Here is an 18,379-nt window from a genome sequence, read left to right on the forward strand (position 1 = left end):
AAGAAGTAATGCCTGGCAGAAAACTTATTTTCCAACAACTTCACAACACGTTTCTACTGTTAAAACAGAACCCAATGACACAGATCAAACCCTGTTGCATGAAAGCCACATGTTCCCTGTGTTCTCCTTCAGACTGGACATTTTTCTTTTCACTGAAGTTATCTTTTGATTGCTTTTTTTTTCACTTTCCTATTTGTACTTCAATAAGTTCAATCGGCGAACAAGTGAGCAAGTTAAATATTCAACAGATGATGTGTGTGATCAAAAGGCTGAAGTAAAATGCTCCTGGGTTTTCGTTGGATCTTCCAACTGCTCCGAAATGCAGAAAGCGCTAAAACTATTCTGAAACCTTATTTAGAAATATATGTTGTGTGTAACGCTTCATATTAGTCAAAACTTGATGTGTGACTTAATGAATATTCATGTGATTTCTCTGAAGGTGTCCCAAGGAAAGAGAGAATCCACACGCTGACAGAAGGCTCACATTATGCTAATTAGATGTAATAAAGAGAAAAACATGGAGACTTGAAGTAAACTGTGAACTAACAGACACACACTTTTATGTCCCTGAAACATACAGGTATATAAATCCAGACCTTCCATTCTTATAATGTGAGACAGAAAACACTGATACAAGTTTTTGATGTATTGTAGTTACTTGACATTTTGATCACTTTGTGTTATCCTAGTTGCAGAGGCCTTGCATATGGCTGCGCTGACAAGTCCGTTCCACTAGGGGGAGATGTCATTAAAGAATGGAGCTCCTGTTCTCTGCTTGTTCTCTACCAATATCTCTCTGCAGGATCTCGAAACCAAAGAAACCACCTGCAACCTGGAGAGGAGAGTGGTGCTGTCCTGTGGGAAACAACAGGGCGACACATGGGGCTCAACATGACTTCAATACATCTTAAAGGTTAGGGTTAGTGGATGGAAAGCTGACACAACAGAGACAAATGAAATCAGGCATTCAATACTTACAATCTAATTGAAAATCCATGTAGGCTAGTGTAGGTGTATTTGTGTCTGGTTACTAGTTTATGTGTGTGGGGATCTCAGAGAAGCCTGAAGTAGGAGAGGGAACACAACGGAAATAAGGTTTAAATTACTGTAAATGGCAGTCTGGGCTTAATATGTGTGTTCCCAGGATTTGAAGTGTGTCATAAATGTTAAGATAGCATCATAGACACAGCTGTCCGAAAAATGGAGGAGGCTGCATTCTGTTGTCCTCCCCCTCATCAGAGGGGTCATGCGAGTTCAAGGGTGAGTACATAATGTGATGTGTTGTTGGTAAGAAATGGGATTTCAGTTGTTTAAAAAAAAAAAAAGAATCTATCTTCTTCATTTTCCAATGGATCGGGAAAATAAATACAACTCACCTCAGGAAAAATCTCCCTGTTTTACTGCATAACATTTACCTGGGTGTTTGTGGTCACATGTGTGAAGTAAATAATCATATTAAGCTCTTGATTCAATGAGTCAACATCATCAAGGGAGACCTTACCTGCATTGTTCAAATGTAGAAGCATACCTGTTCACAAATCAAGACCGTACATGACAACGTCCAAGGATCATTTTTGTCATGATGGATTTTCCCTTTGAAGCTGTATCAGATCTGGCTACAACATCGGAGACAGAGACAGCTGCAGGGTGAAGTTAGAGCCTGGGAAGAGGTTGATAAACGACAAATTTGACAGCAGGGAGGATGAAGTAGAAGCAGAAGCCCAGAGGGGAGTTTAGAGGAGGAAAGGATGGATCAACTGGTGAAAATAATGAGGATGAGAGTAGTATCCCACTGGAAGGATGACAAAAATACAGTTAAACTCCTGCCAAGCAACGTGTTAACCTATCATCTAAAAGATATATCACCCCAGCTCTTTGAATATGATTTACAGTCTTATTTTCTAGCTTATTAAAAACACTGTAGCCAATTTAATTCACTTAATTTGTTTCTGAATGTCCCAAAGACACGTATTAAAGATGAACTCACTGCCTGTGTTCATGAGCTTGCAATATTTACTTTTAGTGAATTACTGAATCTTAATGTTTCTTTTTTTGCATCTATTAACTGTAATGGGATCTCTATCAATCAATCAATCAATCAATCAATCAATCAATCAATGTTTATTTATACAGCCCAATATCACAAATGTTACATTCACATCGTACAAGGAAAAACTTCCAGAGAAAACCCACAGTTTAAAGGGGAACATGGGAGAAACCTCAGGGAGAGCAACAGAGGAGGGATCCCTCTCCCAGGACGGACAGACGTGCAATAGATGCCGTGTGTAAATTGAAAAGATAATACATTTACAACATAGGTAGTCCAAATGTTAGGAAATGCATGTGTGTGTATAATAGGAAGATGAATCCATGAGGATATCCATCCAGGACTTATGATCCAGGACCGCAGCAACAGGCACAGCCACGACTCAAGATCCAGGGCTCGCGATCCAGGACACAGGACCGCAGCAACAGGATCATCCATGACTCCGGATCCCGGCGTATATAGACACCAAAAAGATAGACATTTGGGGGAAGCTGGGTTAATCGGAACATGAGAGTACACAGGTACAGACAGAGAGAAGGAAGAAGTAAGATGTCCCCCGACAAACTAAGCCTATATCAGCAAAACTAGGGGCTGAATCTAATCAGCCCTTTATAAGCTTTATCAAAAAGGAAGGTGTTAAGCGCACTCTTAAAAACGGATAGGCTGTCTGCCGCCCGAACACAAACTGGAAGCTGATTCCACAAAAGTGGAGCTTGAAAAGAAAAGGCTCTGGCTCCCATCTCTACTGTAAGTGTGTGTCCCTGTCCAAAGTCTCTATCACTCTTAAACTCATGGGTCAAAACCCCAGCAATACATAAAAGTGAAATATATTTTTAAAGGCAATCCATAGTTGGATTATAAAACTGTCATCAAAGAGTGTAAAGCAAATTGAATCGCAGGGTGTCCTCGGTGCTCCTGGCTGTGATGGTGGTTAAGAAAGCATGAGAAATCCATGTGAAACAATGTGAGGGAGGGGGAGAAACTAAGCTTGAGCAAAGCAGGCTGGAGGATTTTGGCTAAGGAAATGGGTAAGAGAGGGACGTAATGGTATGGAAAAGAAAGTGAGAGAGCCCAAAAGAGGGTGGATGGTTATGGGTGTGTGTTAGAGAGCTGGTATAAAAGCATCCTCTCCCTCCCTAACTGCACTCCCATATCGCCTGTGTATTTTGTGTTGGGTGTGTGTGTGTTTGGATACAAGAAGTGTGTGTGTGTGTTTTGAGCCCCTGCAATAGAGAGGACTGATACCTCCCCAGGATGCATCAGCTGCTAGCCGTGACCTCAGTGCTGGTGGCACTCTGCTCCCTAGGGAGAGTGGATTCTTCAGCCTATGACAAGATAGTCACCCACAGTCGCATCCGGGCCAGGAAAGAAGGGTAAGGAGAAGGGAGGTCGGGGGGGGGGGGGGGAGATGGAGGGAAGGGTAGAAAGTGAGGGAGAGAGAAATGATGAACTTAAAGATGTGTGGAAGCTTTTTAAGTTTTCTATGAAGAATGAACTGGGGATTAAACAATACAACCAATTTCTCTGCACATGAAGAGTAATAGGCTGAAAGATATGTACACATATAAAGTGCTTTGTTTGTTAGATTTAATATTAGTGCTGTGTTTCCAGATGAGTGTAATCAAATGCCATTGGCTCAAGGCTTGGAAAATGCAATATCCTCTCCCACATTCACTCAATCTTCTGCTGTAAAGAATATGTCAATATCCTAATATGCTGTTTAATATTGATTGAGTTGGGAGTGTCCATTGTAAAATAATTACTGAGTTTAGCTCAAAAATGTTTTTCAATGCTTTCTTTAATTGACTTTAAATTACAGGCTTCAGGTTTTCTCGGATTCAGTGATTCATTGTTGATAAGTACTGCCTTGGCATCTATGAATGACAATGTTCTTCCTTCTTCACTTTACCTTTCTTTCTGCCTCTCCTACCTCTGCTTCTCACTTTCTCTGTCACTCCCTCATCACCTAACTCTCCCGTCCCCCTCCTTCTTCTCTTACAGACCCAATGTGTGCGCTCTGCAGCAGGTCGAGGGGACTAAGAAGAAGTACTTCAGCACATGTAGGAACTGGTACAAAGGCTCCATCTGTGGAAAGAAGGCGTGAGTCTTTACCCAAAACATTGAATGGATTTGATGGCAAAATGTTTTTATTTCATCCTTTTTACATCCAAACTCCCTCCCAACTTCTACACATCCTGCACATTAGCAATATTATCCCTATCAATCAAGTGAGGTCATCAAGTACTTCAGGTGCCTTTAAATGTGTTCACCCCGGCGTAAACCTCCACCTGTCACCTGGCCAGGTTTTTATTGGCAGCAGAGGCCATGCTTTGTATAATCCCAATTATGTGGACCCTCGGGCTTTTTCCGTTTCCTCGATCCACCTAGCTGCCCCCTTTCCTTCTCACAAAAAAAGGCACATGATGATTGATTCAAAAGATGGCCTTTCAAAGATGTCAGGGATTTCTTAAGCAGGGAGGGAAGACAAAAGCTTCAGAATTGTATTGGTTATTTTTATTTTGTCAGCATCTCCTGTACCCCTCCCCTCCTCTCCTCTCCTGTCTGGGCATGCTGGGTAGCTTGCGGGCCCTGGGTGAGGTATATTGTCAGCCTGCTGATGGGGTAAACGCTCATCAGTGATTGACACGTCACTTTGCCGCTTTTAGTGAAAGTGTTTGTTGCAGTCGGGTGAAACGGAGGATGTATTGCAGCTCTGGTTTCACAAGTTGGGCAATGAGTGCTTGATTTGTGCTGTATGTGTTTGCATGTGTACAGTTTATATATTTCAAGGCAAATGATGGTTCTTAAGCTGCAAAGAACTCACACGTTTAATTGCGATAGAGGTTGAAAGTTTCTGTCCGATTGCGGGAGTGATAATTTAGATTTTTTTTTTTTGATTGGCTAAAAATTATAACGATAGTAAAAAGTCAAAATGTTGGGGTATCAACAATATAGTAAAGTGTATAAAAGCTTTAGGTTTTTGAACTTCTGCAAGGCATATCATATTTTGTTGTTACTTCATGTGTTGAAAGAGTAGATTTTATTAGAGTAAAGAAAATGAAATGTAGCCGCTGTTGTTGATGGAATGTAAGGCTCGACTGGAGCTGTACATATCCACACACACACACACACACACACACACACACACACACACACACACACACACACACACACACACACACACACACACACACACACACACACACACTCTGTAACACCTGCTGCTGTGTTACGAGAAGCTTAGCTTGGAAATAAGGCGATGAGAGATAGCCCCACTACTATTACTGAGATTATATTACCTTAACCATCCAGTAACAGCTTATAGAAGGAAGGTACTACATTTCAACAACAACACTGACTAAGGTTAGGTATTAAAAAGATTCTAGTAGGTCAAAAGATGGGATGAAATAACATAGGAAAACTTTGAAAAAAAGAAAGTGTATTCAATTAAATGAAAATAAACAACAACAATTGCTTCATTATTTTTGAAATAAATGTAAAGCTCTCTACCTTTTTAATTGTTTGAATTTTGGCAAACAAAGTGAAACATAGATACATACTGTATGACCAAAAAGAACAATATGCGGAAAATACAACAGAAGCTTAAAAATTAAAAGCCAGAGAAACCTTTCCCACTGTGTGTCTGTGGACACAGAGAGGGCATTGTTCTGCAGCACTGGAGGAAATCCATACAGCTGTGATTATGTCTGAGTTGGATTGGGTGTTGGTGAGAGATTAGTAAAGGGTATTTGAGTCCACAGTATGGATATGTGCATGTTCCAGTTTAGATTCAGCTTGTGCGCCAATGAGCTTGAGGTCCTGAGGGTGCAGCGGTTGAAGTAACTTCTATGACAAATAATATATTATGTTGGAGTGAATCGAACATGCAGTGTGTTCGGTCTAAGTCTATACTCTAGAGCTAAATTATCCCTTGGGGTTTTCTTATCCCTCCATTTCCTCCAAGAACTCTTGAAGGGTGTGGCTGGAGGTTCAGGTGGAAGCCATTTCCTTCAAAGGGGTGTGCTGTACATGGTGACAGAGCATACAGGGAGCGGGGGATAGGTACATAACTAGGTCTAATTGTATTATGTCAGCGAAGTTGTACAAATATACAAAAAAATATATACAAATTGGCAAAGCATTCAGGACTGGCACTGCTGAGAGAGAGCATGTGCTTGATGAGCATGCAACAGACGCTGTTGATTGTAATTTACATAAGAAGACAAAAAGTGTGTTTTCTTTAGACAACCCTAACCAGTGTTGCTGTGTGAGAACAGTGTGTGTGCGTGTGTGTATTCATGCCTTGTGCACATCTGTTCATCTGGAAGCCACATTGGGCTGGTTAATCCAGTGACACTGCGAGGGGCCTGGCTATGAGCTGGTCTCTGGTCTGCACTGCATCCATTATCCTGTCAGAGCACAGCCTGGGAGCAATGACTTCATATTGTAGCTTCCTGACAGCTGGCTGTGCACGGAAATTTATGTGTTTTATATTAAAACAATTAACGCCAAAACATATAATGTTTGCCATAAAAGCTCCATGGCTGTTTGCACAAAGAAAGTACATTCTAAAGGTTCAGTATCATTGTCCTCATTTCCATTTAACCACAAATGCTGATCGAAGCGGATTAGAGACGTTTGCCAAATCATGTGAGTCACTTGAGGGCACTGAATGGAGAAAGTGAGTGATTTAGCCTTTTGTGTATATGTTTTTAGGGTAGCTAAGAAGGCATTGATTTGTGTTTGCATAGTATATCAACACTGTTCATTTCTGAATGGAAAACAAAGAGTTGTTTGTTTAGGATGAGAGCCATTGAAAGAAGGCACAGAGTTCATATAGAAGCGTTGTATTTCCATGGGAAAACAGTGAGGAGTAAACCTTAAAACTGTGACCCAATCATCTCTATGCAAACTTCTTCAGCAAACACACCCGATGCTCCAACTGCAACCCATAAATCATCACACTTATTACTGCATTTGGAAACTCTACGGCTGTTTCTCTGCTAGATCATTGTGGAGCGTCCAACGTTGAGTCACTGCTAGTTTTTTGCCTCTCGGAAGATTCGTGTCGGTTTGAGATAAGTCCCAACAAAATGTCAACATTTCTGATTTACGCCCTATGGTTGGTTTTCATTAAAAACTTTACTTGAAAAAATAATTTATTCCAATATTAAAGCCGCATTTAAAAAAGAAATACTCTCTTGTTGGTCACACCTCGTTTTGTCATTCATAACATTGCAACAAATTAGATTTACTGTTAGACCAGACGACTAAGGAACATGGGTTTGCTGCACAATTCCTCTGGTGTGTTTAGTGTTAGCAGAACCTCTCGGCTGCCAGGATGTTTCTCCTTCTTTGAGCAAATGTTTCATATCTATACCTTCGCCTCCAAAACATAAATCTGTTTCATGATGACATGAGGTCGACAGTATATCAAGATTTTGTTTTTCTTGGAAGCCGCTTCTGGAATCAAATGTATGGCCAAGAGAAAGTGCAAGGGGGCAGCAGACACCCCTGTCTGGGGTTTCATGTTAAAACTGTTACAGTATCTAAGATAATAAGTACTACAACGTTTTCATTGTAAAAAGGCTATCCTTCTGTATCCTTATGAGACTATGCTCGTGGAAAGGCTCCTTAACAGTATTTTATTCAACAATATTCTTGAATATAGTTCAGTGCTTTTGAGCTTGAGGCATTCTTACTAATCTCCTTTGGGTTTTTATTTCTTTTTCATTTGCTGGGTTTATTTCTGTTGCATGATAAAGCCTATTGGATGTGATGTTTCTGGCTCTTGAAGCTTGTCTAAAGCTTATTCTTTCTGAGTACAGTCCAGATTTCCTGTGTGATTGGCCTGCCGAGAGTTGTGCTGCCAAGAGTTCAATGAACCGCTTTCATGTTAATGCTGTTTTTCTTGTCTTTTTTTTTTAATATTCCTTCACTTGCTTGCTTTTTTCATTACTTGATGCTTTGACCTTTATATGTGATCTGTCCAATTATGGATTTTTATTTGGTGATTAAAATCCCCCCTTTGTGCAGCCGTGGTCTCCTTTCTCAAATGTTCTCAATTGAAGCACTCGTCATTCTCTCCCATTACAGCTCAGGAGGTTGTTTTTCTTCCTCTTTACAGTCAATTCTGCTTTTATTTGGCAAGCTTCTTTTGTTTTTCTTCATTAGTTTTCTTTTTGAAGTTGTAAAAACAGATAAATATTATAATGTACATCTTTCTGACTGTATGTCTTCCAACACAATTCAACTCAAGTCATTATAAGTCTAACTATACTTGTACTTTTTTCCTTTTTTGAAGCATGGTCCTATATGAATGCTGTCCTGGGTACATTAAGCTGGAGGGCACGAAAGGATGTACTGCAGGTAATTGGCTTCACCACAGCCCCTTTTGTGGTCTTCTTTTTCAGTCAATGCAACATTTAAATTCAATCCTACTTTAGACTTTTTCTGAGCAGAAACAACCCCTTGCTTTTTCCCTAGTGGCACCTATTGACCATGTCTATGGTACGCTGGGGCTGGTAAAGGCTTCGACCACACAGCAATACTCTGACGTGTCCAAACTGAAGGAGGAAATTGAAGGCGAAGGCTCCTTCACTATGTTTGCACCTAGCAACGAGGCCTGGGATCAGGTGGAACCTGTAAGTTGTTTTTTATGGGATTACAAATAAATACAATATAACCTGAAACTCGCTGCCCTTTAACTCATGTTGTGATATCCTTAGATTATACGGGCGGCACTGGTGAACAACGTGAACATCGAATTGTACAACGCTCTTCACTACCACATGGTTAACCGCCGACTTCTGACCAAAGACTTGAAGAACGGCATGACTTTGAATTCCATGTACAACGACCTGGGGATTTACATCAACCACTACTCAAATGGGGTCCGTTTTTGCACCTTTTTTTATTGCACACATGAATACATGATTTAAGTATGTCTGTGAAGAATTTCTGACCCTAATGTTGGTCTTGGCTTATTATAAAATGTCCTCTCTCTTCAGATCGTGACAGTAAACTGTGCCAGGATCATCCATGGTAATCAGGTGGCCACAAATGGTGTGGTGCATGTCATTGATCGGGTCATCACCAGCGTGGGCAACAACATCAAGGAATACCTAGATGTAACAGAGGATCTCGCCTCCTTCAGAGTAAGTAAAATAATCTTATCTAAATTGAAATGGTTTACAAAGCCAACATTGACTAATATGCTTAAAGTGGAACATCTGTACAAATAAATACATCATACATCTCAATATGATGACATATTACACGTGGGACAAATTCTGTTTTTTGTTATCCAGGATGTGGTAGTGAACTCTGGCATGTTCGACAAGCTGGGCGAGCCTGGACAATTCACTCTCTTTGCTCCCACTGATCAAGCCTTTGACAAATTGGACCCAGGCTACTTGGAGCGTATCATGGGAGACAAGGATGTTATTGCAGGTACATTGTACATGTGATACAGTAACGATGGCATGAACCACTAACATATGCTTGCTATGGTAGATTTAAGTGTGCAGATGTTTAGAGCACTTTTATATTGTCTAGTCACACCGTCAGTTTACTACTTTGGTCCGGAGTGAACATGTTGGATGGTTTGCCATGACATTTGACTCATAATGAGGATAAATCCTACTGACTTTAGTGACACCTGTAGTGCCAGCAGCAGATTCCATTTTTTTCAATCATCCAGAAATAAATCTTCATATCAAAAAGAGAGTTTTGCAAGAAAAAGTAGTTATGTAAAACTGGGTTAGTATTTTAGTGAAATATCTCAACAAGTATAGGATAGACTGCCAGGAAATTGGGTTCAGACATCTATGTCCCCGTCAGGATATATTGTTATCTTTTTGGAGATCCCTTGACTTCTCATATACTGCCATCATCAGGGTAAAATGTTCCTTTGTTTAATACTTGTGCAACTAATGCTATTCCCACAAGCCTCAGCTATAGTTCATGTTTACTGCTAAATGGTCATTAAAGCATGACAGGTTAGCATTGTCAATTTGAACAGGTTAGCCTGTTGACATTAGCATTTAGCTCAAAGCATCTCATCGCTAAGCTTCGTCATCACAGAGCCTGAGAGAGTATGTTTAAACTTAGCAAATTAATAAATTCTCCGGAGCAAAGAAATAGCACAAACTAAAAAAAATGTCAAGCCCACAAACCAAAGAATGAATTTGAAGACCTATGTCTCACCAGTGGTAGCCTATCTGCTTATTTGTTGAGTCACTGGCACGCTAGGAACGCATATTTGTTGAGTCACTGGCACGCTAGGAACGCATATTAACATGAGGCCAGTTTGCGGTGTCCTCCGTGAGTTCTCTGGGGAATCAATATTACCTCAAATAAATTCTCAGACACTTGGCAAAAAGGCTCTGCAGACCAACCATGTAAGAACAGCCTCCAAAGTAAAGATCATGGAGACTTGTGAATTGTTTCACTAGGAAAAGGTTTGAGCCAAAGAGTAATTTGGCTGAAGTGCAAAAACCATCGCAATTGTATTTGTGTGGGTTTGGAAGGGGTTTGTAATCGCATTGCTTTTGCATTGCAATGTTTGACAGTTGAACTCAGTCAGAGACGTACTGTAATCCTGTATGTAAATGTTAACAGAAGTGGCTAAATATTTTTAAAAGCACTGAAATATTATCCATGTGCATGTGTGTTGATTAATGACTTAAAACCTTGGAGAGCCCTATAATATTAATCAAGAATTAGAGTCAACCCACAAAGTCTATAAAAGTGTAGAATGTGAACAGTGACTTTTCTTCTTCTTACCGTTCATCTTTCTCACACTTCAATCAACCTACCCAGCCCTGGTGAAATACCACCTGTTGAGCTCTGTCCAGTGTTCTGAAGCAATAATGGCGGGGTCTGTGTTTGAGACCGAAGAGGGCAGCACCATCGAAATTGGGTGTGATGGCGACAGTTTGACAGTCAATGGAATCAAGATGGTGCTGAAGAAGGACATAGTCACGACCAATGGCGTCATCCACTTAATCGACCAGGTGCTCATCCCTAACTCAGGTAAAACTCATCTGGGGTTTTCTCCCTCAGTGGATACTTGTTGAAATCATTTGCTTTTATATGTTTTTGCTGTGATAACCAATATCTTTTTATCTATGTGATTGATACCAGCCAAGGAAGGGTTGGAGCTGATGGGGGACTCTCAGAGCACTTTCAGTAACATGGTGTCCGAATTGGGCTTAGCCTCTGCCTTGGGTTCGAAAACAGAGTACACACTCCTTGCTCCAGTCAACACTGCCTTCACTAGTGAGTTCATCTCCAAATAACTCCTGTTTAAAAAAGCATATAAAGAAAAGATCATCAGATGTGTTGCATAGATCAAAATTGTGCTAATTCATTTTTAGACTTTTCAACACTCTTTAGAGAAAGGAAAAGATGTGTAAGGCCTGGCATATTTTATTACTTGGGTCATTTTAAATCACTATTTTGTTCTGTGGTTGCCAGCTGAGGTGATGTCAACGGACCAGAGCCTGTTGAAATTCATTTTGGAAAACCACATCTTGAAGCTGAAAGTTACGCTGAGTGAGCTCTATAACGGACAGATGCTGGAAACACTGGCTGGCAGAATGCTCAGAGTCTTCATTTACCGCACTGTGAGTACAATGTTTGTGTTTGTGATGGTGTGTGTGTGTCAGGAAGGAACAGGAAAATCAGATAAAGCATAAGTCTTGGAAAGACAATGGAGAGCATTGGCTTACTTATTGGAAATCTGAAAGACATTACTGGGCCTCTTACAAAGTGTTAACATGATTTTGCTGTCGTTCAACTCTAAGCAAATGAATTAAAACAGCTTATTAGTCCAACTCTTGGCAGATGAATCGGGGTTCTGCCTTGGTGGTTAGATTATGATCAACCCCTGGGTTTAATTTCCTCGCAGAAACGTATGTGTTCTTTTTTTTTATTGATTGCAATCAAACCAGACAATGAAATAGTCCCCCTCCCCTAAGCTTAATAGTTACCACATTTGTACAGTGACTGTAAAACAAGTAATTCTGCTCTCTAACTATTGTCCTTTGTTAGGCTGTGTGCATTGAAAATTCATGTATGGTGCGTGGCAGTAAAGAGGGAAGCCATAGTGCCCTCCATCTTATGAATTCCCTCATCAAACCAGCTGACAAAACAATCTACAATCTCCTGATTGCTGACGGACGGTTCAAGTAAGAACAAACTAACATCCTAATTTATGTTATAGTAATGAATGTATTGTATTTTCACATTTCGCTGCTCTATGACAGATGTCGTCACCAGCGCAAGCTAATGATGAAATACTCAGGAAGCAGATGTGTGAATCAATGGGACCACACAACCCAAATTCCATCATATCATATTCCTAAAACAATAATCCTCCTGTCTACAAGGAGAAAAACCCTACTGTTTTTTGGATCAAACGTAAGATATAATCTGGTCCCCTCTCAGCATAGGACTCAATGTGCCATTAATGCAGAGCCGTTCTTTCCTGTTGGAGAAAAAGTTGATGTCCTGACTGGCTAGAGTTCATGCAGTCTGACACACAGTAATTAGGGCTGGATGAAAAACTGAAATTTACAAAAAGTGCTGGCTCAAATAGTGTGAATTTTACTTCTATTTCATCATCATCAGTTTCATTAACCATTTCCTTTACCTGCACACTTCTCTTAGATTTGTGTGTATTTTACTCATACAGTACTGTACCTTATCTTAACTTTCTGAATGGATGACTTTCTCCTTTACTTTTAAAAAAAAATGTAGGATTTTCCTGGCGATGATGGAGACAGCAGAACTGACTGATCTGCTAAAGGAGAAAGGCTCCCACACTATTTTTGCACCAACTGATGATGCCTTTGAAGGTCTCAGTAAAGAGGACTTTGCTCTTCTGAAAAGTGAGTTCTCCAATCAAACGACGGACATCCACTTCCTTTCATGCGTCTCCCTTTTGAAAATGATGCAATAGCAATCAAGCTAGGTTGTTCTGAAGTTATGTAAGCCAGAAATGAGAGGAGAAAAATGTGAAGCATGCTTACTCCCCTTTACAGAATGTAAATGATGTCTTTTGCTGTCACTTACAGGTGATCTGAATGCGTTGAGGACCATTCTCCTGTACCACTTCAGTAATGGCATCTTCATCAATGGAGGATTAGAGGGAGGAGTTACCAACCTGCTCAAAACCCTGCAGGGCAGTAACCTCCAAGTTATTTCTGTATGTACAATCAGCCCTTGTTTAAGTGTGTTTGTCCTCAGAATGAAAAAAGACAGAATTCATTTCCTGAATTTGTCATGTAACCATCAAAAAGGGATAAACCGTCAGTCGGAAAAACTATTACTGTTACAAACATGGAGGTCAATACATTATAAACAGTTCATGCCCAATTTTGATTGAAAAAAGGCCCTCTGTAAACTCTAGGAATTGTCAATTGAATTTACCCTCTTGGTATCAATAAAATAATATCTTATCTTGGCTTAATTTAACAAGAAGCAGAGTGGATAACAATGTTTTCTTTAAGGTCATAAAACCGACACACATTTGTTCCCTTTTCTCAAAGCCTCCATTGTGAGTCCTTAACCCAGTCTTTCCACTCGTTCGCATTCAAACAATAGCATCAAAGAGCCAGTGCTAATCTATATCTTCAAAGCTGGATATCTCTGGAGAACGGCCAGAACTTTTAAAACCTGGCTCATGTCCATCGACGCCCACTGTCCTTGTTCACCCATGGCTGCCCCCCCTCCACCTGCCACTCTGTCTGCCTTGCTGTTGCTCAGCAGCCTCAATGTCAGCTATTGTATATCATCATTTCACTTATTACCTCAATTGGGCCTCCTATCTACTGATGTGGCTCAATTTGGTGGGTGATAAGGGAAAAGAGGAGCTAGAGGAGTAGGTAACCCTATCCCTTTCAGACTCAGCCTGTCCACCTTAAGTCATATCCACCTTAAATTGCAGGAAATCAATCACGAATGGAATTCCATACAGCACATCCAATAACAGAGCACAGTGCATGGGATCCTTATTAAAAACCTCGGTTCAAAACCTCTATTGTACAACCCTTTCAAAATGACTTGGGGCCAGTTTGACAATGTTTTTTCGGCAGTATTTGACATAACTCACCAACTTTTGAATATGTTTACCCCCAATTAAAAGATATGCATCATTCATTTCCCCTCGTTTTACCAAGGTTAACAACTCTATTAATGTGAACTCGGTGGATGTGCCCAACAGCGATTTGATGGCTACAAATGGTGTGATCCATGTGGTGAAGAATGTTCTCTATCCTGCAGGTGAGAACGTTAAAATAAAATCATGCAATGTACACTGTGTGCTGGGAGGCAATAAGTTATGTTCTTTTGATGCTGTATATTACTTACAGACCTTCCTGTGGGCCGCCAGGACTTCATGGTCCTCCTGAAGAAGCTGATTAAGTACATCCAGATAAGGGTAGCTAAAGAGAAAATACACATATGTCTGGGCACAGGTGTATCAAAGAAAATGTGTGTCTTATAAATGTTCTCCTTTTGTGCCCTTTTCAGTATATTTCTGGATTTTCGTACAAGGAGATCCCAGTCACATTCTTCAGTAAGTTTCTTTATCATCCACTGTCTCTGCGTGATGTGTGAATATTTCATTTGTAACAAGCTTCTTATGTCACTTCACAGAGAGAACCATCACAACTACACATTATCATGAAACAAGTAAGACCATTTTCACTAACCACATGATTAAAAGAGAAGCTTTTATGATCAATAATTATATTTATCTTTTTTATGTGATTATTCAAGACATGACTTCCTTTGATTTCAAAACCTTTGTCTTAAAATGAGCATCTGTTTTCAAAGTGAAATACATGCTGCAGCCACATGTGTACAAACATGTCGTTGCGTAATTCAGGGGTCTTCTCTGGTTCTCTTCTTTTTTCATTTTGATTATTCTGTCTCACTCTTGCTTAAGTCCACTTGGACCCCTTGCTATATTTAATTAGCCCCTTCAGGGATGAGGTAATGAGGCTGTCAAAGCATAACAGGGTCAGAAAACATAGAGGAAGTGGATGTTGTTCATTTAGATGGGCTTAGTCCAGTGCACATTCACACAGACGAATGTGCGCTGGACTGGATGTGGAGCATGCCTTAATGTATTAGATAACATAGGAGGGATAGAGTCTGGTTCTTTAAAGTTAATTAGGCACAATATATGGACTATATAGGCCAAGATCTGAGCTTACAAGAGAGGTTTTATTTCTAGGGGTTGATATTTTAGGCCATAAATTCAAAATTCTTAAATGTTTAACAGTTGAAATCTCTGAATATGAAAAGTTCTTCGTCATTTTGATATGCTATACATTAAGTGGTTAAAAACGCTGGACAATACCTACTTTATATACACACACCTACTGTATGTGCACTTATACACACACACACACACACACACACACACACACACACACACACACACACACACACACACAGTGCACACACACACACACACACACGTGCACACACACACACACTGAATTAAAAGTTGCATAAATATATTATCTTTAGTTTGGATCATAGGAGGAATAACCTATTGTCCACATCATGTTTATATTTCTATTATGATTTACTCATAGGGAAAGAAGCCACAGTTTTAATGACATACATTTCCTAATTTTTATCAGACCTGAGTCTGGTTCTAATTACTGGAAGACCATCTCAATGGTACTCAGGCCAACGATTAGACTAACACAAACAAACATCCGTCAGCATTCAACTCAAATGAATTCTGTCACTTAACAAAATCATCGCTCAGAAGTATACATTTTAAAATAAATGAAAGAAAAAGTTCTTGTTGAAGCTGATTCAAAAGATGAGTTGATGTGTTGTCATTTCCCTTTTCCGGTTTCCCAATTCAATACAGCTGAATATCCAAATTCCCCTGAGTTGATTGAAGGGTTATTTTTGATATCTCCATGTTGCACAGCATGTGGAGATAGGCTCCTGATTAAGAACTGTGAGCAGCTTTGCATTTCCCCTCTTGGCCAATCAGACTGTGACGCTGGCCTTTCTTTATGGCTTAAGAGAGGTAGAGAATTGTACACTCAGGACATAATGATCCATCTCTGGAATTAATAAAAACCTCTTTCAGCTGTACCCTGCATCAGGGCAGATTTTATTGGTAGTAATTGTGCAAGAGTTTATGCACATTTCATTGGTAGCAAATAGGCGTTTATTTGTTATAGTTAGCTGGGAGGCAATTTTCATTTTAAGGGCACATGTGGGTTTTGTTTTTCCAAGTAAATATTTCTTCCTTGTGTGTGGTTGGGAGCTGTTTCTGTGGCTTCTTCTGGGAACCAGTACTGTCACAAGAGGATTATGTAACATGTCAAGTGATTTATATTATAATATATATTATAATTTGAACAAGGTTATAATTTGATTCTTTAAACTCATCTAATGGAGAAGAAAATTAAGTCTGTCCAAAGGGGGCAGCTTATTGGACCATGGAGCGTATCAGCGGTTAATAAGAACCTGCAATGTAATATCCTACAGACATTAGCCTGCCTTTGTTCTGCCTGCTTTGATAACTTCCCATACTGATCCTCATGCCTCATTCTTCGCTCATTATAGAAAGAATGTGGGAGTGCTGAAAAGATATCCTTCCTTTTTGTAATCACCTTAAAAACTATTATAGGTATATCAATAACTCAACCCTTGTTGCCTTGAATTTGTGAAGAAAACCATGATAGACGAATAATCCAAAATTGAAGATAAGTCTTAATTAACCAAAGAAAAAAAATAGGTGCTGCGTTTAATAATAGCAAAACTGGATCAAGTATCCAAACGTTCACTCATGCATGTTTAATCCAAGTCTCCTTTATTCAGTTGTATGTTCAATACTTTCCAAAAAACATGTATTTTTGCAAAAATCTTACCATTTAAAATGCTCATACTACAGCGAAAATACTGTTTATTTCAGGGGAAGCTTTCCTTTAAGTTGCACTCATGTTCCCGATCCCTCTTTACAGTTCCTGAAACAAAGGTGACCAGAGTCATTCAAGGAGAGCCTACCATCACCAAGGTTACAAGAGTCATTGAAGGAGAGCCTACAATTACCAAGGTTACAAGAGTCATTGAAGGAGAGCCATCCATCACCAAGGTTACAAGAGTCATTGAAGGAGAGCCTTCCTTTACCAAGGTTACAAGAGTCATTGAAGGGGAGCCATCCATCACCAAGGTTACAAGAGTCATTGAAGGAGAGCCTTCCTTTACCAAGGTTACAAGAGTCATTGAAGGGGAGCCATCCATCACCAAGGTTACAAGAGTCATTGAAGGACACCCATCCATTACCAAGGTTACAAGAGTCATCGAGACAGAACCTGCCATCACTACGATGATCTTCAGTGGAGAAACCAGGAACACAGAAGTGACCCGGCTCATCACGGGGGAGTCTTCATCAACCAGGGTCTTTGAAGGACAGCCTATCATTACCAAGGTCACAAGAGTTATCGAAGGTAAGTTCCTTAGATCATTCATATTTTGAAAGGCAAATGATAAGTAAGATGAACAAAATTCAGCTTTGCAATTGTTTTTAAATAGATTTGATGGCACAACATTTTTTCATTCATGCAGGTGGAGAACTTGATGCACAAGGAAAGATAATTGAAGGTCAGTTTTTCACTCCGTTGAAGAGCATGATAGTCTAGATCTCAGAATATTCATGCATTTTCTAACCACTCTTTTAACAAATACATCTGGGATCTTGACCACAGCTAACTGACCATTATCATCTAACCTGAATGTCACGTTTCCTCTGTGATCATCAGATAAGTCCTCAGACACCTTCATTTCATGGTGTGCATCGTTTTAACCTTCAATATATTTTAGATAGTTAAAGTTGGAACTAAAACAATATTTTAGACTGTCAATTCCAGGCAACCCATGTTTTCTCTACAAGTCACAGGCCTAATGACTTGTGATGTTTTCCTACCAATGCTGGTTTCCATCTATTTCTTTATCTTTAATACTGAGGTGGTTCGAGGATAAACCGACAAACTATATGTGTTACGCCCCCCTTTGTTGTGGCTGTCAAAGTGCCAATTCTCAATTTCTCAACTTCTTGATCGGCATTCAGTATTGGCTCATAAAAGTATGCATCTACTATACACCCAACCACATTTAAAGTGGACCTATCATGCTATATTTGAATAATATAGTGTAGGACCATACCTATATAAGGCATATTTATACTTTTTATTTTTCAAAATACCAAACAGATCATGCATTTTAGCCATTCCTCATTTCGCTCAATGTAACACTGTCTTTGCATGGGCTGATTCTGTGAGAACAGCA

At 39.8% G+C, this 18,379-nt stretch overlaps 1 protein-coding gene across 1 annotated transcript; it reads left to right on the plus strand.

The window, feature by feature from the left end:
- Positions 1 to 3,183: 3,183 nt before the first annotated feature.
- LOC104950573 (periostin-like) lies at positions 3,184 to 17,830 on the plus strand. Its single transcript, XM_010777110.1, has 19 exons — positions 3,184 to 3,420; positions 4,049 to 4,147; positions 8,352 to 8,416; positions 8,534 to 8,691; positions 8,776 to 8,940; positions 9,058 to 9,204; positions 9,358 to 9,499; positions 10,871 to 11,083; positions 11,195 to 11,329; positions 11,528 to 11,676; positions 12,104 to 12,240; positions 12,812 to 12,942; positions 13,129 to 13,259; positions 14,233 to 14,335; positions 14,425 to 14,492; positions 14,585 to 14,630; positions 14,711 to 14,746; positions 17,056 to 17,541; positions 17,660 to 17,830. Exons 1-19 carry the CDS (start codon positions 3,302 to 3,304, stop codon positions 17,731 to 17,733), a joined length of 2,604 nt encoding a protein of 867 aa, XP_010775412.1. The 5' UTR covers positions 3,184 to 3,301; the 3' UTR covers positions 17,734 to 17,830.
- The last annotated feature ends 549 nt before the right edge of the window (positions 17,831 to 18,379 follow it).

Source organism: Notothenia coriiceps, unplaced genomic scaffold (genome assembly GCF_000735185.1).
Source record: "Notothenia coriiceps isolate Sejong01 unplaced genomic scaffold, NC01 NC01_scaffold00017834, whole genome shotgun sequence".
NCBI classification, from domain to species: Eukaryota; Metazoa; Chordata; class Actinopteri; order Perciformes; family Nototheniidae; genus Notothenia; species Notothenia coriiceps.

Coding starts and splice junctions, on each gene's coding strand:
- LOC104950573 (XM_010777110.1), top strand. CDS start 3,302: ATGCATCAGCTGCTAGCCGTGACCTCAGTGCTGGTGGCACTCTGCTCC. Junction 8,417..8,533: donor CACGAAAGGATGTACTGCAG/GTAATTGGCTTC, acceptor CTTTTTCCCTAG/TGGCACCTATTGACCATGTC. Junction 11,084..11,194: donor GGTGCTCATCCCTAACTCAG/GTAAAACTCATC, acceptor GATTGATACCAG/CCAAGGAAGGGTTGGAGCTG.